The sequence below is a fragment of the Phodopus roborovskii genome, unplaced genomic scaffold (assembly GCF_943737965.1).
Source record: "Phodopus roborovskii unplaced genomic scaffold, PHOROB, whole genome shotgun sequence".
Taxonomy (NCBI): domain Eukaryota; kingdom Metazoa; phylum Chordata; class Mammalia; order Rodentia; family Cricetidae; genus Phodopus; species Phodopus roborovskii.
The window spans coordinates 26,401,265-26,428,421 of record NW_026126459.1 but is presented as its reverse complement, the minus strand read 5'-3'; the positions used below and the strand labels follow the sequence as shown (position 1 = coordinate 26,428,421).

Below are 27,157 nucleotides of genomic sequence, written 5' to 3'. Positions count from 1 at the left end.
CCATCCCCTACTTCTCCAACCATTCCCTACATTACTAAAGAGACTCAATGTCTATTAGTAGTAGAAAACCAAAACAAAAGTCAGGAGCTCAAGATGCTGGAGAACCTGAGCCATGCACTAGCCCATAACCATAGCTGCTCAGGAGCCTGAGGCAGAAGAATTACAAATTTAAGGCCAGCGCAGACTATGAAGTAAGTTTAAGGCCAGCTTGAACAAAGTAGTGAGACTCTCACAAAAGAAAAAAGTTTAACTGGGCATGGTGACACACACCCTTAGAACCAGCACTTGGAAGGCAGAGACAGGTGGGTCTGAGTTCAAGGCCAACCTGGTCTACAGAGCAAGTTCCAGGACATTCAGAGTTCCATAGAGAAAGAAGGAGGAGGAGAAGAGGGAGACAGAGGAGGAGGAGAAGAAGTTGTTTTTAAAAATAGCAGTGATGACATAAGCCTTTGATCCCAGCACTCCGAAGGCAAAGGCAATCAGACCTCTGTCTCTAGGGGTGGGGGAAGAAGTAGGAATTTAAGTCATAGTAGAGCTCTTACCTAGAATGCACAGGGCTCCAGCTTCAAAGCCCAGTACAAAAAAATAAACAAAAAGGATACAAAGAAACAAAGAAATAAGGTACTGCTGAGGATTAAAGGAAACAAAATAAAAATACTGCCTTACAAATTAGTGTCGTTTAAATTCCATTGATGATCTGCATACTATTTAAAAGCATTACCCTTAGCACATTTTTAAAAAGATTTACAGTGCCTAGGGCCATCAAAATGACTCAGGTAAAAACCACTTGTTGCCAAGCCTAACTACCTAAATCTGACCCCTGAAACCCACATAGTAGAAAGAGAGAACTGACTGCCACAAGTTGTCCTCTGACTTCCACACATGTGCCATGGCACATGAACGCACACACTCCCACATACATACACACAATAAATAAATACATATTTTAATTTTAAAAAAGAACCGTCGTTCTAAGAAGGAACAAATAGACAGTCATTCCTCCAATTCTGCCCCACCCTCCCTTGTCTCAGTGTACACTTGGCCTTTTCTTTAGTTCTCATCTTCAACAGAAAAACATTACGGAAGGCTCTTACGATATCAAAATGACACTGGCAGGCATCGATGGTGTTGAGAAGTTCGTATACATGATCCTGGGGGTAGAAGTGAAGAAGAAAATGAGTATGAGGGTGATGTATGTTACCAAGACAGAAAGTGAAGTAACAACTTCCCTTGGGGCCCTGGAGAGCTGCCTTAAGGGCATTATTCAAAAGAGGGAAGACAGTTCTCCTCACAAGCCATCAGCGGCCCCCTCCCCAGCCCCCATGTGGTGCCACTGGCCACAGGCACTGATGCTCATGAACATAATGTCTACCTTACGATTCCCTGGGCCCCATTTCCCCACTATGGGAAATGAAACAACTTTCAAGTTTTGTTTTGGTTTGGTTTTTTTGTTTTGTTTTGGTTTGGTTTTTGACAGATTTCACTGTGTAGCACTGGCTGTCCTGTAACTCACATTGTAGACCGGCTGACCTCAAACTCAGAGATGTGGCCTCTGCCTCCCCAGTGCTGGAATTAAAGGTGTGCACTACCTCACCCAGCTAAAAGTTGGCATTGGTTAAAAAATAAAATTTATATTCTTTTCTGAAGAACAAGTAGAGTGAAATTTGACAGTTTTCCATACAAAGATAATGATAGTGTTTAAGAAAATAGGAATGCTAACTAATCTAATTTAGCAACAGTACACTGTATAAATATATCAAATAATCAAACTATATCCCAGACATTTGCATAATGTAAATGAATTATTTTAAAAATTCAAAAAGTTCAAAAACATTATATATTTTTACCATATGATTCAACAACCCTTGTGAAATGATAAACACATTCCTACAAATATTATATTTGACTTTTAATAGCAATTTATACAAACTGGTTCAATCTGGAAGCAACTCACCAACCAGTAAATAAACTAACCATTTGTAGCCATACAATGGAATAATTCTTAGCAAAAATAAGTATTGAATCTTTGGCACATGAAACAATATAGATGAATCTCAAAACACAAAAGAATACATGCTGATCAGACTCCATTTACCTGAACCTTTAGAAAAAAAGCATCGTTTTAGAGATCAGATTAACAGTTGCCTGAGACCAGGAGTGAAAGATAAGAATTGACAAGGGAGCCTGGCAGAGGTGGTGCTCACCTTTTATCCCAGCACTTGGGAAGCAGAGGCAGGCGGATCTCTGTGAGTTCAAGGCCAACCTGGTCTACAAAGCTACACAGAGAAACCGTCTCAAAAACAACAAGAATTGACAGGGGGTAACCAAGCATCAGTTTTAATTCCAGTATTCAGGAGGCAGAGACAGGCCATCCTGATTTACAGAGTTTCTGGACAGCCAGAGCTATACAGAGAAACCTTGTTTGGGGGTGGAGGGAATAGAGAGAGAGAGAAAGGGAAAGAGGGAGGAAAGAAGGAAGGAAGGAAGGAAAAATAACACCTGTTCAATATATAAAAATTAGAAAATATAGACGAGCTTAATTCTTTTTTGTTGTTGTTGTTGTTATTCATTTTGGGGTCTTTTGTTTTGTTTTTCAAGATAGGGTTTCTCTGTGTAGCTTTGGAGCCTGTCCTGGAACTCACTCGGTAAACCAGGTTGACCTTGAACTCACAGAAATCTGCCTGCCTCTGCTGGGATCAAGGAATATGCCAGCACCGCCCAGCAAACAAGCTTAATTCTAATTAGGATGGTATTGTTGCTTAACACAGGCTGACCTCAAACTCCTTGTGTTGCCTCTGCCTACCAAGTGCTGAGATTACAGACATTTGCCATCAAGCAATTAGGATTTTAATGTCTTTGTTGGGTTTAGATTTTTTGAGACTGCAGCCCTGGCTCTAATACACAATGATCTTCTTATCTCTGTCTCTCCAATGCTGTGGTTATAGGCATGAGACACCATGCCCAGCAATTAATTGTTTGTTTTTAAATCTGTGTTCACATGCATATGCATGTTCTTGTGTGTGAGGACTAACATACATGTGTTAGAGTAGGAATGTAGAGATCAGAAGATAACTTTGTTATTGGTTCTCAACATCCACCCTGTTTAGGATTACCTCTTGGTTTTTTGTATGTTTGTTTATTTGTTGTGGGGTCTTGTTTTACTTTTGCTGCTATTTTTGAGACAGGGACTCACCACATGATCCCCTACTAGCCTGGAACTCAAATGTGAAGCTCAGACTAGTCTGGAATTTACAAAGATCTGCTTGTGCTGGGATTAAAGGCATAAACTACCACACCTGGTTACCATGGGATTATCCTGTCTCTGTCTCCGACTCACCTTAGTAGCATCAGGATTAAAGACATAATATAGGTTTTACCTGGGTTCTGGGGCCTAAACTCCTCACACTTGTGTGGTAAGTACTTCACTAAGTCTCCCATCCCCCAATTTAAAAAAATTATTTTATGTGTATGTGTGTGTGCCTGAGTGTATTGTGTGTACCATATGTGAATAGGTGTCTGTGAAGGCCAGAAAAGGGTATTGCATTCCCTGAAACTGAAGTTACTGGTGCTGAGAACCAAACCCAGGTCCCCTGAAAGGACAACAAGTGCTCTTAACCACTGAGCCATTTCTCCAGCCCCCACCCCAGTTTTTTCTAATGATTTATTTGTTTTTATTTCATGTACATTGATTTGTCTGTATGAGGGTGTTGGATCCCTTGAAACTGGAGTTATAGACAGTTGTGAGCTACCATGTAGGTGCTGGGAATTGAACCTGGATCCTCTGGAATAGCAGCCAGTGCTCTTAACCACTGAGCCATCTCTCCAGCCCCCCACCCCAGTTTTTTAAAATGCTCATATACATATTTATCTATGTAAATATACATTTTAGAAACTAATTATATCTTAAACTATATTGAATTTTTCTTAACATTAAATAATATGTAAGGAATGTTTCACATGCCAAGTAATGTAAACATATATTATCATCTTTAACAACTGCATATTTGTTTGTAGTTATATATCCTGAGCTTTTAACTGAATTTTTATTTTTGTTGGCTTTATCAATTATCAAATTGACACTATTACAAACACAACAGTATATTCTTGTACGTGTGTCTTTGTACTTTTGTTTCTTTAAGACAGGTTCTAGAAGTATAATTATTTCATTAATTTTTTTCAGTTTTGAAAGGCATTATCAATTTGCATTTTAGAATGCTATATGAAATAATTTTTAATATTTCCTTAATTTCCAAAAGCAGTAAATGATTATCCTTTGAAAGTCAAACAAAATATCACTTATGTGCTACCACTGCTGAAAGCTTTTAACAAGACAAATTCAAACTAAGACATTCTGAACAACTTTCCTGAACTCTTCAAAAGGTCAAGTCATGAAAGACAAAGGCAAGAATTATTATAACAAAATGAGTGTAAATATAGGCTCTGTATTAACCAATAATATCAAGGAATATTATATTTCCTTAGCAGGATAATTGTAATAGGATTATGTAAGAAAATATTCCTGCCCTTAGCAGATGTATGCTAAAATATTTTGGGAAGGAAATGTCATGATGTCTGCAAATAATTAAATGGTTTTGGGAGAAAGTGAGTGACAAGCAATATGGCAAAATATTAACAATTAGGAGAACCAGAAGAAAAGCAGCATTTATTCTACAGGTGATTATCCCTGATCCAAAATGCTAGGACCAAAAGTGTCTCATATCTTGTATATTTCAGATTTGGAGATGTTTACATGCATATATAGAATATCTTGGGGATCTGACCCCCTGAACATGGGTCTCAGTTAGAAGGCCTGGGCAGTCTAAGGGACCTCGGACAGTGGAACCAGGATGTATCCCTGGTGCAGGAAAGGACTTTGGGAGCACATTCCCCATGGAGGGATACTCCCTTAGCCTAGAGGCAGGAGGGAGGGCCTAATCCCTACTCCAAATGACTTGACAGATTTAGATGACCCCTCCTGGAAGGCATCACCCTATATGTGGAGGCGGGGGAGGGAAGGGGAGGGTGGTTGGGGGACATGGGAGGGTAAGAGAGAGGGAAAGAGGGAGGGGCGGAGGGAGGGAGGGAGAGGGAACTGGGATTAATATGTTAAAAAAAAATATCTTGAGGATAAAACCCTCGTGTACATGGCCTGTATGGGTTTGAATGAGATTATCATTGAAGATGTGATCTCTTCAGCTTCCTGTCCTTTCCTCCTGATGCCATTTCCTCCTTGGCTATTATGGATTCTCCCTTGAAAACAGTATCTTCTATATGTTGCCTGGATCATGGTGTCTTATCATATAACAAAAAAGTAACTAATAGCCTAAAGATAACTTTATGGGATTTTTTGTAGTTTTGTATTTTGACAGTAACTGGTCACATAGTAACTGGTCATGTCAATGCTCAAGAAATTCCAGATGTCAGAGTATTCCAGATTTCAGATCTTCTGATTAGAGATGAGCAACCAGTAGTACATTTACTTTTCACAGGGCAGGGGTAGTAGATCAGACAGGTTCTTACTCTGTAGACCAGGCTGGTCTCAAACTCAGAGATCTGTCTGCCTCTGCCTTTCAAATGCTGGGATTAAAGGTGTACATCACCAGGCCAGATTAACATTTGAAATGTTTTACTATGTTTATAATAAAATATGGGGGGAAATACTAATATAAAAAAGGTGTGGCCTATATAGAAATCTCCTAACACTCAACAAAAACTAAACAAAACTGATTCAAAAATGTACAAGGAATTTAAAGGGGATATTTCTCCAAAGAAGATATACAAATATCCAATGAAAACAACAAAAGAATCTGGGCAGTGGTAGAACAAACCTTTAATCCCAGCACTTGGGAGGCAGAAGCAGGCTGATCTCTGAGTTTGAGGCCAGTCTGGTCTACAGAGTGAGTTCCAGGTCAGCCAGGGCTATACAGAGAAACCCTGTCTTGAAAAGCTTAAAAACAAACAAACAAATATAATAAAAGACTCTGCTTCATTGCCAATTGGCAAGACAAATTACAACTGCAATGACACAAGGGTGTAGTTGAGTGTTAGAGCTTTGCCTAGTATTGTGAGATCTTAGGTTTAATACCCACTATCCAAAAAAACAGAAAACAAAAATTGTTGATCAGAATATCAGAATGTTGATAAAATATATCCCTTGTGAACTGTTGGTAGGCAATTAAATGGTACAAAATGGTAAAATGGTAAAAAACAATATGGTAGCCAACTCCTGAAGTTTTTTTCTAACCCACATGCATACTCACATTCACACACATGATGACAATAAATAAAATTAAATTTTAAAAAATGAATTATCCATAATCCAATAGTTCTACTTATGGATGTTTCAAAGAAGAATTAAAATTAAGATCTGAAAGAACTGAACCCTTATATTCACAGCACATAAATAAATAGAAAAGAATATTGGCTCAGTAAACTGAAGCCAGCCATAATCCATCACCAAATATATTTAATTTTTATATATAATATATAATGTTCTAAGTATTCAGTGTAAATATATTAATACTATATTTGACATAAGTTTGTTTTGTTGTTTCTGAAACAGAATTTCATGTAACCCAGGCTAGCCTAGAACTCAATATGCAGCTGATGATGACTTAGAACTGGGACTAGAGGTGTGTGCCACCAACCATATCCGCCCTATGTATCTCTTGAAGTACAAATATGGTGTTTCATATATAGTTCACTAATGATACAACTTAGACTTCATTGCATATCAGTACCTTTCTCTTTTCTTTCAAGAACTTGAGTCAAGCAACATCAATGAACACCTACTAAGAAGGCTCAGCCTCTGAAGCCCATGTCCACAATGGCTACAAAGGACTCACCCGGAATTCCATGACATCCACAAATGATTGGTAGTAGTTGGTGAGGAATCTAATTATCTCAGCTTTTTCACGATGTACTGGTCCTAAATGTTGCTGAGAGAAACACAGATGAAACAAGACGTGTAAAATAAAAAAGTAATTGGTCCAAATAACTAAAAACTAGGAGCACTGCTCAAACATTCTTAACCATGGAGTCACCTCTCCAGCTAATCACCCAATCCTTCTTAAAAGGGCAAAACTTGCCAGCATTCTCCAGTCACTAAACAGAAATTCTCTGTCTCACTAGATGGCCACATGTAATTTTTACTACAAGCAGAAGGCTACCTGAAAGGAGATTTCCAGTTTCTTTTCAGCTGAAGAGGTTTGCTATATAAACCAATAGGAAAAGAGGCAGAGTATAAAAATACTTTGCAAAGATTTTGAGAAATCTGGGGCTAAGGCAGGGAGAAGGATAGGATATGCCACTGGACACAGTGGCAGTAAAGAACACAATGTGGATGTCAAGAACCACAGTAAAACATGTGCCCTTGAAGCTAAAGGAGCTGCGTCTCTGTAAACTCCAGGGTCTTCATGGATCTGGCTCACAAGGCTGTGCCCCGCTCACCATGGGAAACTCCCATCTGAACTCACAATCCCCAATACCTGAAACCCTGTATCTGAGCCTAGGAAAACTAAGAGATGGCTGCACCTGTAGACAAGCAGCCAAAAGTGGAGAACCTGAGTCATGCAGGAAAAAAAAAAAAAAAAAGTCACAGAAAAGGAGAAAACCGGCCCAAGTTCTCACAGTGCTATTCCGGACATCTATGTTGGGGAATTTCTTGTTGATGTACTTGAGACTTGATTCCATGGACTTTTCCAGTAAAAAGGGTGGCTTAGATTTTGGATCTGAACAGGTCTGCACAGACAAAAATAAAACCACCATATTATATTTCTATTCAGATACACACCTCTACCAGAATCATTCATTCTCTCTCTCCCTCTCCCTCCCTCCCTCCCTCCCTCCCTCTCTCTCTCTCTCTCTCTCTCTCTCTCTCTCTCTCTCTCTCTCTCTCTCTCTCTCTCTCTCTCTCTCTCTCTCTCGGGAATGGCTATCTGGGGATTCACTATAAAAGCATGAGAGTATGTGAGAAACAAGTTCCAGACGATGAACCAGCACTCCTAAGAGCTAACAACCTGGCATCTTGTCTTAACAGAGGCTTGACTCTAACAGAGAGAGGAAGCTGCTTCCCCACCCTCCACGGAAGCCGGAAGTGTCAAGAAAAGTGTCTATATAAAGTTCAGTGTCACAGTTCTGTCCAGTATGTGAGGGACTCACCCCAAGAAGCTTTTCTAGATGGCATGAGGACGCAGAAACCATATTCCTGGTGCTTTACTACAAGTGCACAAATGTCCCTTCCCATAAGTTCTTTCTTTTCTCTCCCAGGAGAGTCACAAAATTACCTACCTTTATCTCTACTTCCTACAGCTTTCCAAGCCCTTGGTTCACCTCTTAATATCATAGTTTCTGTCCTAAGCATGCACACACACACACACACAGCATGTACAGCCAGCCATGAAGGACCTTAGAAGATACCTCCTTAAAAAAGAAAGAAAGAAAGAAAGAAAGAAAGAAAGAAAGAAAGAAAGAAAGAAAGAAAATAAATTCCATTTCGGGAAATTATTCCACAAAAATACTTTTGACAATAACCCAACTTGAAATCCCAAAAAGTAGAGGAATTAGCAACAAATAGATCCCAGACCCTTCTCCAAATCACTCAGAACACAAATATTCTCACCCCATTCCCTCAGTCCTTGGAGAAACATGATGCTCCCAGATAGGCAAGAATCATGCCTAGAAAGATTAATCCTTAAAAAGGAGCCTCCCTCTATCTCCACAAATGGAGGGATCTATTTGGTCTAAGTGGAAGAAAGCCAGTTAAGTAGTGGAGAAAAAAAGAGGGAAGCTTGACTATTGGGCCTGCAGGCCTCCAGGCTCCTGCCCTGATGCGATACTTACCCTCTTGATGTTGTACATTCGGATGAGAACCCCCTGGCCTCGGTCATTGAGGATAGTGAGCTTCTCCGCTAATTTATGCTGGTAGGCAGTGGTCAAAGACATGATGATCCCCGAGAGAGAGAATCATCCGTATAGCAAGACCCAGTCGCCCCAAATATTCTCAGCCCGGTGGTAACACCCTCTATGTAGAAGAACCCAGCCTGGTTGGTGCACCGGGCTTCCGGGTGCCTCTGCAATTGGTTCATGGGGGATAGCAGGCGTAAAGGCCTTCAGAGGCCTCTTGTTCTTCCTCTTGCACCCTCAGCGGAAGAGACTTCCTCTTTCTTGTTGCACAGCCCTTTGATAAGAAGTGAGCGGAGGCTGAGGAAAGGAATAGGCTTTCAAGGCTCCTCACAAAGCAGCACCAACCGTTTTGGCCTTACCCCCCACCCAAGTGTCCCAGACAAAGCTTACACAAAACAAGTATCTACTAGCAGCCCCATACACCTCTACACTTTCCCTTTTATATCCCCATTATCAAGTGCCTATAATAAACTGGGCAGTGATGGCATATGCTTTTAATCCCAGCACTGGGGAAGCAGAGGTAGGTGGATCTTTCTGAGTTCCAGGACAGCCTGGTCTACAGAATGAGTTCCAGGACAGCCAGCATACACGGAGAAACCCCGCCTCAAAAAAAAAAAAAAAAAAAAAAAAAAAAACCCAAAAATAAAAGTGTTCAAATAAGGGAATAGACCTTGGCGGCTAGCTTTAGGGATGTAATCTATTGTTTACAAAGAGGGAAGAAGAAAGGGCAAGGCCTGCTAGCACCATGTTGCTATGTCCAAACCTGCTAGAGCCCTCCAAACAAGAGAGCGTGTCTTAGAAAAAAAAAAAAAAAAAAAAAAGACGTAACACTAATAATTTACTAAATTATGACTAAATTGATAAAAATAAGCCCCATGGTGAAAAGCCAGATTAATTAGCAAGAGAAAATAATGATCCTTGAATCTTAGATGTTTGAATAAATCTTAGCACTGAGATAATTCTTATGTTCCAACCAAGCCCTCTACCTAAACAAACTTTCATCTTACTTCAAGTTTCTTTTGAGGCAGAGAGTAAAACATGCCCAGAAATTTCGATGTCAGAGATTATCTGTGCACCTGCCTCCTTTCCACACACAGCCTTTTCTCTGCTTGCTTAATAATCCTTTTTTTTTTTTTTTTTTTTTTAACCAAGAGCTTTCGTATGAGCCTAAAATCTTGGGTGGGGGTGAGAGGAAGTAGTCAGGGATGATCAATGTTATTATTAAAGAATTTAGCATGCTAGCTTCTGAGAGAATGTTTTGTTTTGAAGAAACAATCAAATGCTTAATGTATGAATTTCAAGCATCTCTGAGAGATACTTTGCATTTTTAAGAAAAGAGACCCTGTCTTTATTTATAGGAGCCTCAAATGCTATGGCCTAGAAGAATGTGATTTGGGCCCTGAAGATTTAAAGATTTAAATCAGCTGCTGCTATCAAGGAAACCCAGGTTCTGCTGAAGAGGTCTGTAAGTTCTATTGGTTTTACCTTGACCGGGGAGGATAAATAACAGGCAGTCAGAGGCAGCTTAGCAGCCCGGCCTCAGCCTTCACAGGGTCAGTATCTTTCTGCTTTCTCTTCCTCGTTTATGTTCCTGTCCTTGTCCAAAAAGAATATTAGTTAAAGATTCTCTATGCCAAACCAATCTTGTTTTCTGCCACCTCTAATATATACTCCCCAATCAAATGGGAACGGTGGTTTCTGTCTACTGGGAGTGTGCTGTGTTTGCTTCTGCCTTCGCTTACATATGCTTTTCCTATTGCTGAGCCAAATCCTATTCAAGCTTCAGGGTCTTGCTCAACAGTCCTAAGCCCAGTCCTTCCTAAATTTCTACAGCACTGGGTCTGCACTCATGTACTTTACATCCAAATCAGGTTCTGCCTCCATTTATTTAGTTTTACCATTTATTTGGATTTTGAGATAAGGTCTCATAGAATCCTTGCTGACTTAAAACTCAATATGTAGCCATAGGTACCCTGAACTCCTAATTTTCCCACCTTTATCTCCTAAATGCTGGGATTACAAGTGTGTACCATTCTGCCCAGCTTGGGTTCTATCTTTAAATGCCCATTTTGTGTTATCTTCCCTTCCTACATTCAGTGAAAAATTGCTGGAGGCTGGCTATTGAAGCTGGTATGAGGGAGAACCCACACTTCAGAAGCAGACTCTGATTAATGTAGCTCAGCACAGTGAGCTGAGCCTTATGACTTAGTGGTAAGAGCCCAGATTCTAGACCCAGGTAGCTTGACTTTCTAGCCCTACTCTTCCATTTTCCAGCTGATCCAGTTTATGTACCTTTTAAATGTGATTATGATAATTTTTATCTCATGGGGCTGTTAAGTTGATTCGTATAAGTAAAGTGATAACCTAGCTGCTACATATCTGATACCTTACAAGTTATTATGTCAAGCAATATTAATAATGCTACTGAGACATGAAAGCCTTGTAACTGTAGGCTATCTTTACAGTTGGTTTTCTTAATCTATTAAATGATGGCAATCCCTTATACAACTTAAAGAAGTGAATAAATGATTTGTTAATGTGTATGTTTAGCTCAGGGCCTAGTATATTGGATAAATTTACCAAAAAAGAGCTAAGATTTTGGTTTTTGAAGGTGTACTGAGCTTGTCCATCTCCACTTTCTGTGGAATTCTATATTAGGCTCCCCGTAAAGAAAAGGGGCAGGTTGAAAGATGGAGCTTATTGGGGCAATAATAATGGAAACGATTATATATACTTCAGTTTCTTCTGTGAACTGAAAAATATTTAATTACCCCAGAACATGTAATGGTGGCAGTAGCCTGGTAACCTAGTAACTGTCAACCAGAATCCCCTGAGGGACTCTTAAAGCCACACTCAGCCAGCTTCCACTCTTAAGATTCTGAGCCAGTAGTTCTGGGATGGCCCTGAAAGATCTGTCACTTTAAAACTTCCTGGTGATTCCCACAAGCAACCAAACTGAGAATCTTCTCTAAGGCTTCACTATGACATCAAACGTCTGAGAAACACAGAACCTATGGTGGGAGGCGAGGAACAGAACAGAGAGCTTGGACAGCAAGCTGATTTCCTTTGTTAAGTGGAGGGTGCTGTGCTTTCTGTCTTCTCAAACTTCTTTCATTGACACTTCCCTTGGGACTGAGGGACTGTGCTTGGAGAATAAGGTAAGTCTCACCATCCTTATGCCAGGTTTAAGAATGAAGGTAGCTTTGAGGAGTCTGACATGCTAAATCAAATGGCCTCTATCATAGTCATAGCCTCCCTCCATGGAAATTGTAGGTTTTGATTAATGAACAAACTGGTATCAGCTGTTTTCACTGAGAATCCTCCAAAGAGCAGGCTTACCGTGTGACCAAAACCAATGGCTGAAATAATAGGTTTTCTCAAGACTACATATAGATATTAAAACACATTTTCCATTATCATTTTTGGAGCAGGATGTTGTTTTTGGTTTTTTGTTTTTTCTCTTTTTTAACCTTTTTTTGTTTTGTTTTTTTTGTTTCTCAAGACACCCTTGGCTGTGCTGGAACTAGCTCTGTAGACCAGGCTGGCCTTGAACTCAGAGATCTGCTTGTTTCTGACTCCTGAGTACTGGGATTAAAGGTCCATTACCTTTCTTTAATCTAAAGATAATCATATATGATAATGGATTTTACTAGCTTTAATTTCCCAAAAAATCAATTAACTTTAAGTATCCATAGCTCAAATATGATCATTAATAACCAGTGAAGGTATAAAGAATCACTCTGGCTTGTGTTTTCCAAAAACTACCTGAGTCTAAATCCCTGAATTTAATCACCAAAATGCCATCAGGAAAATCTGACATTTAAACAGTCTACCTCTATGCCCTTTGTCTGTGCTCTAGGCATGGTGCAAACCAAATAGAAATGAGCTATTCTAGGCACTTTTCTATCCCGATTGCTTACGCCACTCTGCCTTGATCGTTTCTGTCACACACACACTACCACCACCACACTATGTATGCATCATCAGTGTGTTGCAGAAATCTCAGATAAAGCTGTTGCCTGGAAACTTGGAAGTCCTTGAAATGAATGTCTGCTTGGATAGCTGAAGACAACTAGCCATGGGGGAGAGTGGGCCTCCTATTGGCAGTAAAATGTAGCAGCTTTGAGATGGCTTATTTTTAGATCATTTCTAGGAGTCTTTATATGCTAATATCCACAAGTTTAGAGATTTCAGGCCAGCATTCTCAGGTCAATGTAAGTGGCCTAAACTCGGACATTATATTGTGGTTCTTCTGATTCCTTTCTCGGTGGTTATCTGACAATTAGTAGCTCAGTTTTAGAAAAGTTGGAAGGAGGGGAGAGTGAGGAACACTTAAAGGAACTAGCTCCCCAAGATGTTGAGTTTCATCATACTCAGGTCTGTAATTTTTCCAGGGATTCTTGCCTGTTTAATATTCTACTTGGGAAGTAAACAACTCTATTTAAAGCAACCTATGAGTATGTATAATGTTAAATTTTGGCTTCCCAAAACAAAGAAGCAGAGGCTTTTCCCTGTGGTCTAACCAGCTAAACTATTACTTTTGTTACTCAAATATGTCTTTGTAAGTGGTGTGTTAAGTGGTGTGTGTGTGGGGGGGGTGTATACAAGCTCTCATGGGTATCCCCCAGATAAGAGGGTGTGGGATCCCTAGGAATGGGTATTACCAGCATTTGTCAGCCACCCAATTTGGGTGCTGGGATCTGAACTCCAGGAGGCTTCATGACTGAGCAGAAACCAGTCTTAACTGCTGAGCCATCTCTCAAGCCCCAATACCACACTGCTTTTAAGAATAGAAAATAGGCATGTGTCAAGACAACCTGATCTTAAGCGGTAATCTTTTCTTTTCCGACCTATGATTCCTGCTTTTTAGGACTAATGGAGTTAGAAGCCATAGAACTCTGTCCTTATGATCCAAACCACAGGATACCAGCCAGCAGGTTACAATACCATCTGGCATCATGCAAAAAGGTAAGTTTCCCCAATAATAGCTGTAAATTACAAAAGAGAGAAAAATTTTCTGAATATAAAGATAGCTCTTTGGTTTTGCTTTTTGCTTCTACTTCACAACTAGAAACTAGTCATAAAGTTGAGATGATAATATATCATCAGCATTTTCAGAAATGAGTGGAGGATAGAAGATAGCCAACCTAACAAGAATTTTTCCTTCTAGAAAAATCCAAAGATAGCTAAAAAGATGGCTAACTGCAAATATAATGCTTGTCATGTGGTCCCAATCAAAAGGCTCAAGGAACATGAGGCCAACTGTGTCAACAGAACGGCAGTTGATGATGGTAAGTTTTTCTCTTGAGAACAGGTAGGTGATACCAGACTCAATGCTTCCTACATCCCCATATCTTATAGTTACTTAGACGCCTTAGCTAAACAGAGCAAATAAAAAATTAATTGTCAATTCTACTTCAACACCTTTTCTACTTTTTTCCAGAGCCACTTAATCTTCTAAAGATTACTCAACCAAGTTCTGAAGGAAATGAAAACTCCAATGCTGGCAATCAGACTACTGACCCTGATGTCTGGAATGTGGGTGAGTAAGGGTGAATTGAACACATCTGTGAACAGAAGTGCTCTTTAGAGCCAGCAGACAGTAAATAGCCCTGGATGATAAATCTTCATGCTTACCTCACAAAAATCCTTCCCCAAGCCAGGCAGTGGTGATGCATGCCTTTAATCCTAGAACTTGGGAGGCAGAGGCAGGTGGAGGCCACCTGGTGTACAGACAGTTCCTGGACAGGCTACAAAGCTACACAGAGAAACCCTGTCTAAAAAAAAAAAAAAAAAAAAAAAAAAAAAAGAAAGAAAGAAAGAAAGAAAAAGAAAGAAAGGAAAGAAAAGGAACTTTTACTACATTGAAATACTAAGTTTAAGACTGGTCTCACTGAGCTATGGGCCAGCATCCTAAGGCCACAGCCTTTGACCAGGGCTGAGCTTTCATCAGCCAAGGTGGCCATACTTTGTATGGCCTTTTGACTTGCATAGCAGAGACACTGCAAGTGGAAATTTTAGACACAGCAGCTCACACTAAGGTGCTGGTATCATACACTGGCTGTTGAAGAGTGTGTTTATTCACATGCTAGGAAACAACTGAAAACTGGCCCTAGCCAAACAAGTACACCCCCAAAAGGAGGCATTCCCACCTACACCTCCATCTAGTCCACAGCCTTGTGCTACAGTGTATTGTTACTACTCAGCCCCTCTGCCCTCCTCCAGTGCAAACAATTGCTCCTTAAGCAAGAGTTTTCAATAAACTATTCCTTTAAAAAAAAAAAGTTATCTAAATTCACTCATAAAAAGGAAAAGTTTATCTTACCAGGCATTGTGATTTACCTGTTATCCTGGAACTCAGGAAGCAGAGGCAGATGGATCTGAGTTCAAGGCCAGTCTGTCTACAGAGTGAGGTTCAGGACAGCCAGGGCCATACAGAGATCCCCTGTCTCCAAAGGGGGGATGGGAAGGAAAGAAAGAGCAGGAGAGAGCAGGAGAGCAGGCTGAGCAAGCCAGTAAATGATAATCCTTCATGGCCTCTGCTTTAGTTCCTGTCTCCAGGATCCCATCCTGACTACCCTCACTGGTACCTGGAAGTGTAAGTGAACTAAACCCTTTCCTCCCCAAGCTGCTTTTGTTCATTGTCACAGTCATAAAAACCCTAAGTCAGAAATTTAGTGGCTAATAGCAACATGAGGATACAAGCTTGTATCATCTTGTGGCTGTCAACCTTCCACATTTAGCTTCTAAAGATGACACAACAGAATGGAAAAGGTACAAGTGCCTTTAATAATCAAGTTTGAGAAGACACTTACATACACATTCCTCTGGTAAAAGCAGTCACATAACCATACCTAAATGTAAGGGGATGTACACATGGTCCTGGCAGAGCAGCTCCTTCCCAGTAACAGCTACACAGGGGAGCTAAGAAAACCTCTGCTAGCAACACTCTGACAATACTCAGAATTTGTGTTTCTCCTTCATTCTTTACTTTCTAGATCATACGCATCATTTTCCTTCATTTGTTCTTGAGACTTTTGCTCCAAAAATGCTGGTTTGTGAAAGGTAAGATAAACTGTATGTGATCACCATCATTCAAGGTAATAGGTTTGACTCTCTTCTTAAAATAAATTTTTATTTGAAATTAAAAACATTTTTATCTTACATACCAATGCCAGTTCCCTCTCCCTCCCATCCTTCCATGTCCCCACCAAGCCCCCATCCACTCCCCAAAGGAGGTTTGACTTTTTTTAATGTTTGTTTGTTTGGCATGGCCAGGATATTTGTGGACAGGTCAGAGGACAATCTGTTGTCACCAGTTTTCTCCATCCCATGGATTCTGAGTTTTAAACTCAGGTTGTAAGGCTTGAAATATGCTTTTGCCCATTCAGCCATCTTACCAGTCCTAAAGTTGGACATTCAAAGGGAAGATGGCCAGTAGACCATAGGCTCAAAGTGCCTGAGCTTTAGTCACTAACTTAAAAGATTTGTGGTCAGTTAGTAAATGCTTGCTGCACAAACATGAGGACGAATTTAGATCCCAGGTCAACATAAAATAGTCAGGTATGGTGGTGTGTACCTATAATCAGAGCACTGAGGAAGCAGGCAGGAGGGTCCCTGAAACTTGCTGGCCAGGTAGTCTAACCAAATCAGTAAGCTCCAGGATCAGTAGGAGATCTCATAGCAAATAAAGTGGAAGTCTAGTGAGATGTTCTAGTGGGTAAAAGGTCCTTATTGCCAAGCCTGACAGCCTGCACTCAATCCCTAAGGCCCATATGGTAGGTGAAGCACTCCCATAAATTGTCCTTTGACTACACACACACACACACACACACACACACACACACACACACACACACTATGGCTCATCAGTTAAGAGTCCTTGATGCTCTTCTAGAGGACCCAGGTTTGATTCCCAGCATCTACAACAGATCACAGCCATTTGTAACTCCAATTCCAGGAATCAAACATCTTCTGGCTTCCATGGACAGGAGGCACACATATAGTACACAGACATATATGCAGACAAAACATACATATACCATAAAATTTTTATTTTTAAAATAAGGTGGAAAATAGTTGAAGAAACATCCAACACTGACTTCTAACACATAGGCAAACACACACATACACACCAACCACAATTATATACACATAAAATATGTGTGGCTCTGGGGACTTTCCTTCTCAATAGTTCCCTTGGGATAATATCTCGTCAAGGCTTTGTATATACAAACATAATTCTGTAAAGAATAAATGGCCACCTTCTCAGACTTAAGGGGACTATCAATATTCAAATAGCTCAGGATTCCCTAGTCAAACAAACTTGTAGTGCACATTGATGGAGTCACTTGCCACATGAGAAGGGAAGGCATAAAGGAACCATATGAAACAAAAGACAGAAATCAAAACGATTCCTACTGTAACACTGAGTAATATCGACCATGTTAAGTAATGTTACTCTGGCTGCCTGGAACTGGGTATATCAGCTCATTTCCCTTTCCTGCTTTCCTGTTAACTTTCTTCTCATGGGTTTCTCCTCTAGTGACTCAAGAGACCTAAAAGAGACTATGGCTGAAAAACATCCTAACAGCTACAAGTCCTGGGGAAGAGGTAAAGTAACCTTTGTCAGGTTAACATCAAAGTTTTAACATTGTGGTCTAAACTTTCAGAGATTCTTTAGACAAACCTTTCCTAAAAAAGAAAAACAAAAACAAAAACCTAAAGCTATTGGGTATGGTGGTGCACACCTTTAATTCCTGAACTGAAAAGGGCAGAGGCAGGCAAATCTCTTGAGTTCAAGTTTACTCTTGTCTACATAATGAGTTCCAGACCAGCCAGAGCTACAAAATAAGACCCCCATCACAAAAATAAATTTATTAAAATATTGTCTGAGGATAGTGTTCCTGCCTCATATGCACTTGGTCCTGAGTTATTCTGTTCCCCTCAACCCACAATAGGATAAAGGGAAAGTCCTAGGAGCTTCAGGTGGAGAAAAGACTGTGGAAGGCTGTTTTTCAACACTCCTCGCACACCTCAAGCTGTGAAAATTATACTACTTCAATCTTTTTCTTTCTCCCTACAGGTCAGAAAAACTGATGGAGACATTGTGAAATAAAGTGCCAGCAAACAAATAGATGTTTTTAAACCTTAGGAAAATCTCAACTTTTAAGTAACAACTCTGTCATCTTAACATGTTTTTATTTAAATAAAGAATATTTTCCTTTGACAAACTTACGTGATTTGATTTCTTATTTCTCCTCGTTTTCATATCATCATGTGTCAGTCACCTGAAGGCTACCGAGCTCATTTGCCTTTTTCTATTGTTAGAAAGAAGGGGAATTACCATCAGTCTGTGGGTTGTGAAACTATTCCACTGTTAAACTATTCATTCCCCAAGTTTTTCCTCACTGTCATTAACTGTGTGACCCTCCTTCAATCTGCTAAACAAATCTTCCATGTTTTTAAAGGATATAGTTTATGACAAGCTGAGTTTGGAACATAGCTCTAAATCTACCTTCCCAATTCTGTCAGCCCAATTTGTTCCCATCTTATTACACCCTACTTTTCACTCTGTTCATTTTTAAATGTCATCCTTCACCCTGTAGCCATTAAAAGCCATGTTCTGGCTTTAAGTCCAACTCTTTTGCCACACTAAAACTTTTCCTGTTTCCTTTAATGGTTTCTAACATGGCAGTTAAATATAGACAACTTCTCCTTTCTACCAAGCCACCAACCTCAAGAAAAGTCAGAATTGTGTATTTCTTTGTATTTCCCATACAATCAGCCTGGTACTGTATGTGTAAGACATACCCAAATGCTGGATATTTTCTACTGAGACAAGGTCTCAAGGTAATCCAGGTGGGCAAGTCGACATCAACTTCTTTAAACCTGTATTTTTAAAAATATTTTTATTCTCGCATACGATACATCCCCACCATAGCCTTCCTTCCCTCCACTCCTCCCAGTCCCTTCTCCATCTCCCATCTTCCCAGATGCTCTGCTCCTCCATTTCCCTTCAGAAAAGAGCAGACTTCCCAGCGATATTAACAGAACACTGCATAACAAGCTGCAATAAGACAATGCACAAATACTTACATCAAGGTTGGATCAGTAGGAAAAGAGTCCCAACGCAGGCAAAATAGTCAAGGACAGCCCTTCTACTGTTAGGAGTGCACAAAACCCCAAGATAAACAACCATAACATGTACGCAGAGGACCTAGCACAGACCCATGCAGGCTTCATGACTGCTGCTTCAGTCTCCATGACTCCTGTGAGCCCTGTTTAGTTGATTGTGTTGTGGGTTGTATTCTGGTGTCCTCAACATCTCTAGCTCCTACAATCCTCCCAGGGTTAGGGTTAGGGTTAGTTCCCCCCTCTTCCACAGGGTTCCACATAATGTTTGGGTGTGGGTCTCTGCATCTGCTCTCATCAACTGCCAGAGGAAGCCTTATGATGATTGGGCTAGACACCAACCTATGAATACAGCAGAATCTTGATAGGAATCAGTTTTTGTTGTTTGTTTGTTTTGGAGTCTTTTGTTGTTGCTATTATTTTTGGTTCTATCCTAGATCTCTGAGCCATCCAGCAAAGCTGTATCTCTTTATTGAATTTACTGAACCTTTTTAAATAATGACACTAGGGGTTTGTTTTTGTTTTGTTGTTCTTGTTTTAGTTTTGTTTTTCTAGTTTCTTGAGTAATCCAGACCTACTTAGACTTTAAGTTAAAAATATGTGGCTGGCAGACCCAAGAGCCTGAGAGCAGGAGAACTGGCCTTGCTCCGAGGGGATGGGGACAGGAGAGGGATCGGGTGAATGTTGTAAAATCCACAAAGACTCAGTAAAAAGTTAAAAAGTTTGTGTGTGTGTGTGTGTGTGTGTGTGTGTGTGTGTGTGTGTACATGCACGTATCTGGGCAGTAGTGTACATGCCTTTAATCCTAGCACTTAGGAGGCAGAGGTAGGCAGATCTCTATGGATTCAAGGCCAGTCAGTCTATAAAGCAAGTTTTAAGATAGCCAAGACTACACAGAAAGTGCTTATGTCAAATCCCACCCCAGAAAAATGTTACCATAGCCAAATGCATATTTGACTATATTTACTGCCTTTTGAGATTCATCTCCGCACAAGTTTACTAGAGTCTTTTCAAATTATCTTTTTTCTCCAATTATGACAAAGCCAGAAGGCAACTGAACCAGCTGTTTGATATCATGATGTCTCCTACGTCTATCACGCAAAGGAGACCTACTGATATTCCTTAAATTTATATAATATTAACATTTTTGTTTTTGAGATTTTCTCAATACATGGCCCAGGCTATCCTCAAAGTCAAAATTCTTCTACCTCAGCTTCCTGAGTACCACAATTACAGGTGTTTACCACTTTGATTTTTGTTACCCAAGTTTATCTTGAGTTCTTGAACTGAAGTGAACCTCCTCACTTCCAAGAAACCTGGGACTACACGTTTCCAGCTGTATTCAGTTTGTGTTCATTTCTTAAGAAATTACACATTTCAATGTGTTGTAGTTTTGGCTTTGTTTTTATTATTATTTTCTCTTATGTAGCCCTGGCTGTCCTGAAGCTACCTCTGTAGACCAGGGTGGCTTCAAACTCAGAGATCTGCCTGCCTCTACTCCCCATCTGGCATATGCTATCACACCAGCTGTTTTTGTTTTTTAAGACTGGGTCTAGATGTACACTGGTATAGTGTGCAGTTGGTAAAGTCTTTCCACACAAGCATAAGGATCTGAGTTCACTAACACCCACAAAGAAATCCAGGCATGGTTGTATACACCTGTGATCCTAGCACTAGAGACAAGATTCCTGGATCCCACCAGCCAGCTGGTCTTGCCATGTCAGCAAGATCCAGGTTCAGTGAGAGAGACTGTTGGAAAATAAGGTAATGTGGCTCAGCTTGCAAGGGTTCTTGCTACCAAGCTTGACAACCTAAGTTCCATCCCTGGAACCCACATAGGAAACAACAAACTCTTTCAGGTTGTCCTCTAACCTCATAAGCACTGTAGCGTACATGTACCACACACACATACACACACACACACACACACACACAGGCTCGTGTAGCTCAGGCTAGGCTTAAACTCACTGTATAGCTGAGAATGAATGACCTTCAACTTCTAGTCCCCCAGTCTCCACCTTTCAAGTGCTAGAATCAAAGGCATACTCCTATTGTGGAATATTACTTTAATTAGGCAAAGATGTGTTACATTTGTTTATGCTTCAGAATATTACTCTGTGTAAAGGTACACTTTGTTTGTCATTTGCTTATTTATGCAAAGATGTGTTGCATTTGTTCCACCTTGCCTGCCTAAGGCATCTGAGTGGCCAATAGCTAGGGATAGGCAGAGCTGGTGGGAAGAGAGAATAAATAGGAGAAATCTAGGCTCAACTAGAATGAGAGAAACAAGAGAGTCGAGAATGAAGGAGAGAGAGAGGAGACACCCCGCCTAGCCAGGCAGCTGCCACACAGACAGACGCTAGAAGCAGTGAAAGTAAGGCATACAGAAAGAAAGGTAAAAAGGTAGATAAACAGGTTAATTTAAATTAAAAGAGCCAGCCAGAAATGAGCCTAAGCTAAGCTGAGCATTCAGAACTAATAATGAGTCCCCACGTCATGATTTGGGAGCTGGTTGGTGGCCTGGTATATACCCTGCCACACCTGGGTCCACATTCTGGTTCTTAAAATACACTTTGACTTTCTTGAGTTTTTTTGTTTTCAAGACAGGGTTTTTCTGCATAGCCCTGGCTGTCCTGTAACTCACTCTGTAGACCAGGCTGGCTTTGATCTCAGAAAGCCACCTGCCTCTGCCTCCTGGGATTAAAGGCATGTGCCACCACATGGCTATTTTTTAGCCACTAACATAACATTTGGTCAAAGCTTTAGTAAAACCCAAACTAACTTATGGAGGTAAGGAGTGATTATTTTGAGGGGAAAAAAAGCAGTAAATTTTAAATTCCTTTTTAGACTACTTATTTTAAGTGTTTTGCCTGCATGTGCATGTCTACTACCTACAGAAGTAAAAAGACGGTATCAAGGTCCTGGAATTATAAACTGTTGTGAGCTGCTATGTGGGTACTGGAAACCAAACCCAGATTCTCTGCAAGAGCAACAAGTGCTCTTCACTGCTGAACCACTTTTCCAGGCCAATAGTAGTTTTAATGTAATTACCCCAAACTGGGAATGAGAGCACACAACTTTAATCCCATCACTCAGGAAATCAAGGTAGTTGGATATCTGTGGGTTCTAAACCAACCTGGTTTACATAATAAGTTCCAGGACAGCTAGGGCTACACAGAGATATCTCACTCAAAAAAATAAATAAATAAATGTAATTTCTTCAAAACTTCTCAAATCCCCCAATGTTCTAACTATGCCCACATGCTCTGGTAACAAATAGCACATATCTCTATAAAGCTTTTCTTTCTACTTTATTATCATTAAACTGTGGGATATTTTTAACACAGGCATGATTCTGAGCCCACAGTCAAAACTGTTGAATGTGAGGAACCCTTTATAGACATGATGAGGTAAAAAAGAGACTCAGTACTCTGGGCTAAATATTTCTCTCATAAATCAGCCTTTCAGGTTAAGAGCACCAGCTGCTCTTACAGCAGACCCAGAATCCACATGGAGCTCACGTCTGTAACTCCAGTTCTAGATGACCTGACACCTTCACACCAATGCACATAAAATAAAATTAATTTCTTTTTAAAATAAATAAATAAATCAGCCTTTCAAAACTCTTGGTGACAGGTTTCTTTAATTTTTTTTTTCAAAAACTTCCACCAAGGTAAGTTATATCAATGGAATAATGTAGCAAGCTTTCGCAAATGTAGTCAGACTTTCCTTTGTAAGACCTCCAGCTCCCCAATAACAACACAGATATTTAATATTACCAAAACTTGGCCTTTAACTTAGGCTTTTTCCCAACTAGCTCTTATAACTTAATTAACCTGCTTTTATTAATCTACGTTTTGCCACGTGGCTCAGTTATCTTTCCTCTGTACCATATGTCTGACTTTCTCTGAGTCTCACTGATGTCTCTCTGTACTTAGATTCCTTCTCCTCTTGCTCTCTCTCCTGTGTAGCTATTGGCCATTCAGCTCTTTATTAAGCCAATCAGAAAGTGCCTTGGCAAAGGCACATCTTCACAGTGTACGAAAAGATTTTTTCACAACAGAATAATAACAAGACTTACCAGCTACAAAGTTTCTTGCTTGAAGTCAGGTTATCAGCTTGCAACTCTTCATTCACAATATAAATGGGAGAAGGGAGCATTCTCCATCTCTTATTGCTCTGGAACATACCTCATTGGTACCACATCATCACTCCTGTGGTCTATCTATACTCCTGTGCAGGCTTTCCAAGCAGCTGCTATATAAAGTAAGGAGAGAAAAAGCTTCAAGTATTGTAGTCTCATATTGCCTCACACACCCTTACAAGGTAGATGATTTCTTACAGATGCTGCAACATTAGCAAAGCACACCCATTCTCAAGTCAGATAAGATCTATTCTGAGACACTAGAAATTGTATGGGGAGAAGTAAAGAGATATTGATGGAAGCCTACAAGTATAGATTGTTAGTTCTAAAGATCTAATGTAAAATATGGCAGCTATACTTCATAAAAATGTATTACCTGAAATAGATCTTAAGCATTCTACACCTAGACACACACACACACACACACACACACACACACACACACACACACACGTAGAGGGCTACTACATGAGTGCTAAGGATATGAACTCAGGGCTTCATGCTTGAGAAAAAGCATCTTACCCACAAGGAATCTCCTCAGCTCTACAAGCCCTAATTTTGACAGATTCTTCAACTACATCTATGGAATAATTTTCTGTTTAACTATATACTTAACTGCCAATCAGAAATCATAATTAGATGAGAGAACCAGGATTCAATAAAATTCAAGAAACAAAGACATGCTTAGTCTTCTGCTGCGTGGGAGTTTATTAGGTTTTCTGAAACCCTAAAAGATTCTTTTTATTAATATTATTATATTTATTTGCATGTGTGTGCACATGCATGTCATGGTGCACATGTAGATGTCAGAGTAAAACTTTCAGGAGTTGATCCCAGGGATTAACTTGGGTCATCAGGCTTGGCAGCAAGTCACTTACCCAGAGTCATCTCATTAATCCATAGAACACTGGATGCTTCGGAAGAATTTCAGGAATTCTTATTGCTCATTAGACTTATTAAAACATTGGCTTTATTTTTATCTATTATAAGTTATAATGTATATACACATGCATATACATATATATACATGTATACATACACATATATATACATATATATCATATATATTATAAGGACCATAGTATATACACAGATGGAACCAGCAAGGACCAGACTCAGTTTTGGATAGTAATCTCAGCTAACTCCTAGAATGACTTTGTGTAAATTACTTGGTCTCATTAATTTTTTGTGTTTTGTTTTCAAATGTTATCAACCTGGGCAGAAAAAAAAGTGGGGCTGGGCTGAAAGGAATCTCAGCAGGGATCTCAAGCACGGCATCAATGTCTTTGCTTGGAAGGGAATGAACAAAGCACTGAAGAACAGAAGGAACAGATGTGGGATGCATCTTTATTTCCAAATCACCACTAGGACAGCTTCGGCTTTTGTTTGTGAGTCAGTGGGCTTGTCCCATGGTGCTAAATGGAGCAGCTCTGTCAGCTAAGAACCCTGCCACCTGACAAGGCATCAGTGACTACAGTGGAACCTACTTGGGGGTCTGGAAGAGCTCCCTGCTTCCATTCTCTCAAGCCCTTGGCTCTTTCTTCCTCAGAAATTTCAATCTGTAAATATTGAAATGAAAAGTACTTATGGGTCATAGCAACAGTGACAAAAATTGTACCAGATCTGGGGGGACGGGGGAGAGGATTAGTTTAAACCACTCTGGCACCACTAATTCTTCATGGTGATAAATTCAAAATCTCGTAAGAATTGCTTTCAAGTCAGACAGTGATGGCACATGCCTTTAATCCCAGGACTCAGGTGGCAGAGGCAGGTAGATCTCTGTGAGTTCAAGGTCAGCCTGGTCTACAGAGTGAGTTCAAAAACAACAACAAAAAAGATTGTTTTAAGCCTTTTCCTAATTATCTAGAGCGAACTTGCAAAAAAAAAAAAAAAAAAAAAAAAAAAGACAAAGCCATCTCTTCCTAAATGCTTTATGCTAAATTCACAATAAAGCAATTTCTCTCTGAAAAAGCATCTAACAGCTTGTTCCTATGAGTCATCCAGGCCATCCAGGTGAAAGAAATGCTTCTGCAAATTCAAGACAGTGCCTAGGTCAGTGTTCCTTAGTCTGGCTACACATTAGAATCATCTGGGTAAGTTCTTTAAAAATAACTATACATAGGCTGGGCCGTGTTGGTGCACGCCTTTAATCCCAGCAGAGGCTGGCAGATCTCTGTGAGTTTTTTGGTTTTGGTTTTGGTTTTTTTGGTTTTTCTAGACAGGATTTCTCAGAGTATGTAGCCCTAGCTGTTTTAGAACTTGATCTGTAGTCCACGCTGGCCTCAAATGCAGTGATTCACCTGCCTCTGCCTCTAAGTGCTGGTGTTAAAGGTGGGAACACCACTACCCAGCTACATGGTGTGTCTTAAGCACTCCCCAGAAGATTCTAATGAGCAGACATGATTAAGAAATATTATCCTGCTGAGGCTAGAGAGATGGTTCAGAGGGTTGTGAGAACTGGCTACTTTCCCAGAGGACCTGAATTCAATTCCCAGCAACCACATGGTGGTTCATAACCATCTATAATGAGATCTGTTGTCTTTGGGTGTGCTTTCATGCAGGCAGAATACTATTATATGCATAATAAATAAATAAATCTTAGAAAAAAAACAATTCTGCAACAAAAATGACTTGAGCCCATCACCTATTCACAAACTGTTTCTTTTTAGGGTTTTGGTTGATTGGTTGGTGGTCCTTTCATTAACATATGACTGGTGCCTATTGTCAAGGTCAATGCTAGAATCCTCAACCCCTGAACTCAAGCTAGGCCTCAGCTCACATGCCCCTTGTCTCCTGTTTAATCCTATGTGCAACTATATAGTATAAAAGACAGAATCTTTTCTCAGTTAATAGCTGCTGGCAGTCACATTGATTCACCCTCAGATCGTGTCTGTCTCCTCCTTCTCCCCCACACATCCTCTTTGGGACCTGAACTCCACACCCCACCAAAGCAGGACAAGGCAGGACAGGGGCTCACTCTGTAGCTTAGGCTGTCCCAGCTGGCCTCAGACCTGTGGCAATCCTCTTACCTCAGCATCCCACGTGCTGAGATGTCAGGCTTGTGCCTCTACTCCCCAGTTCCTTTTAAGGTCTTATTCTGTACTGAAAACTATGAAGCATTGACTCTTCATCCTGTGGAGGGGAGCACGGCTGGTAATTTATTTACATTTAGTCATGGAAAAATAAAATGTCCCACTCCCAAGCCCCTATTCACCTACGATACCTTGTTTTTGCTATCCTGATGATCCTCTCAAACTGTATTTAGGCTCTATCACTGAAACATGTCAGAAGCCCCAGTATTTTAGCAGCTAGCCAACTTCTACAACTAAACTTTGGACTGTACAAAATTTTCTGTCATACAACATATTTTACAACTTGTTATTTTTAAAATATTGTCACCAAATCTGTCCACAATGTCAACACCTTTTCAAAGGCTATAAAATTTATAGTATAAATCATTTTTTCTCCCTAATGCTTTCCCGGGTCATCTCAGGCCCTACTAATTCCTTTATAGGAATTTAGTCTTTACCACTTCCTGGCATATGTTGTACTCCCATTCGACCATCAGTCCTGAGTACTTTGGGGACAAGTATTTATAGTTTTAAGCAGGTATACAAATACAGTTTTGGAAAGGTGTGTTTCCTGAACAAAGTGTTTTGTGTCTCCTCCTTTTTCTTAATCTGTTGTACTTGTCTCCATCATTCCTCTTTTGAACTCTCAAAATCTAAATGACATTTCTGTCTCAACAACTTCCATAAGCAAGGCTTTCTTGTAAAGAGCACCCAGTTCCGACAAGTCCTATTCTTTCCCTAGTTTTTCTAAGATGGCCGCCCCAAAGCTGACAAAGGAAGCTCTCCACCCATGTACCACTATTTTGGCCAGGGAGTAGAGGAGGGGTGGTGGCTAAAAGTAAAGTGGCAGAAGATACCCCAAGAGATAGCCTTGATAGCAGGAGCGTGAGCCAAACAGAGAAAG

The 27,157-nt window shown here is 40.2% G+C and overlaps 2 protein-coding genes across 3 annotated transcripts in view; one reads left to right on the top strand and one right to left on the bottom strand.

The window, feature by feature from the left end:
• Nckap1l (NCK associated protein 1 like) overlaps window positions 1-23,243 on the bottom strand; it is a 60,512-nt gene extending 37,269 nt beyond the window's left edge. The window contains exons 1-4 of one of the 2 annotated variants that reach the window (XM_051190096.1): window positions 23,120-23,243; window positions 7,630-7,740; window positions 6,846-6,938; window positions 1,095-1,151 (exon numbers count right to left, since the gene is read on the bottom strand). In XM_051190096.1, the coding sequence (XP_051046053.1) occupies window positions 1,095-1,151; window positions 6,846-6,938; window positions 7,630-7,692 (213 nt within the window). In that variant the 5' untranslated portion in view covers window positions 7,693-7,740; window positions 23,120-23,243. Of the gene's footprint in view, window positions 1-1,094; window positions 1,152-6,845; window positions 6,939-7,629; window positions 7,741-8,841; window positions 9,025-23,119 lie in introns of those variants that run through there. The other variant, XM_051190095.1, reaches the window with a different exon arrangement.
• On the top strand, window positions 11,910-18,137 carry LOC127226176 (gametocyte-specific factor 1-like). Its single transcript, XM_051190097.1, has 7 exons — window positions 11,910-12,062; window positions 13,775-13,872; window positions 14,075-14,195; window positions 14,348-14,446; window positions 15,903-15,969; window positions 17,450-17,517; window positions 17,990-18,137. Exons 2-7 carry the CDS (start codon window positions 13,780-13,782, stop codon window positions 18,001-18,003), a joined length of 462 nt encoding a protein of 153 aa, XP_051046054.1. The 5' UTR covers window positions 11,910-12,062; window positions 13,775-13,779; the 3' UTR covers window positions 18,004-18,137.
• Window positions 23,244-27,157: the final 3,914 nt, after the last annotated feature.

Bases quoted from the DNA above. Each gene is read 5' to 3' on its own strand.
- LOC127226176 (XM_051190097.1), top strand. From the start codon at position 13,780: ATGGAGTTAGAAGCCATAGAACTCTGTCCTTATGATCCAAACCACAGG. The intron at 13,873-14,074 runs GTAAGTTTCCCC...TTTTCCTTCTAG, and splicing joins ATCTGGCATCATGCAAAAAG to AAAAATCCAAAGATAGCTAA. The intron at 15,970-17,449 runs GTAAGATAAACT...TTTCTCCTCTAG, and splicing joins AAAATGCTGGTTTGTGAAAG to TGACTCAAGAGACCTAAAAG.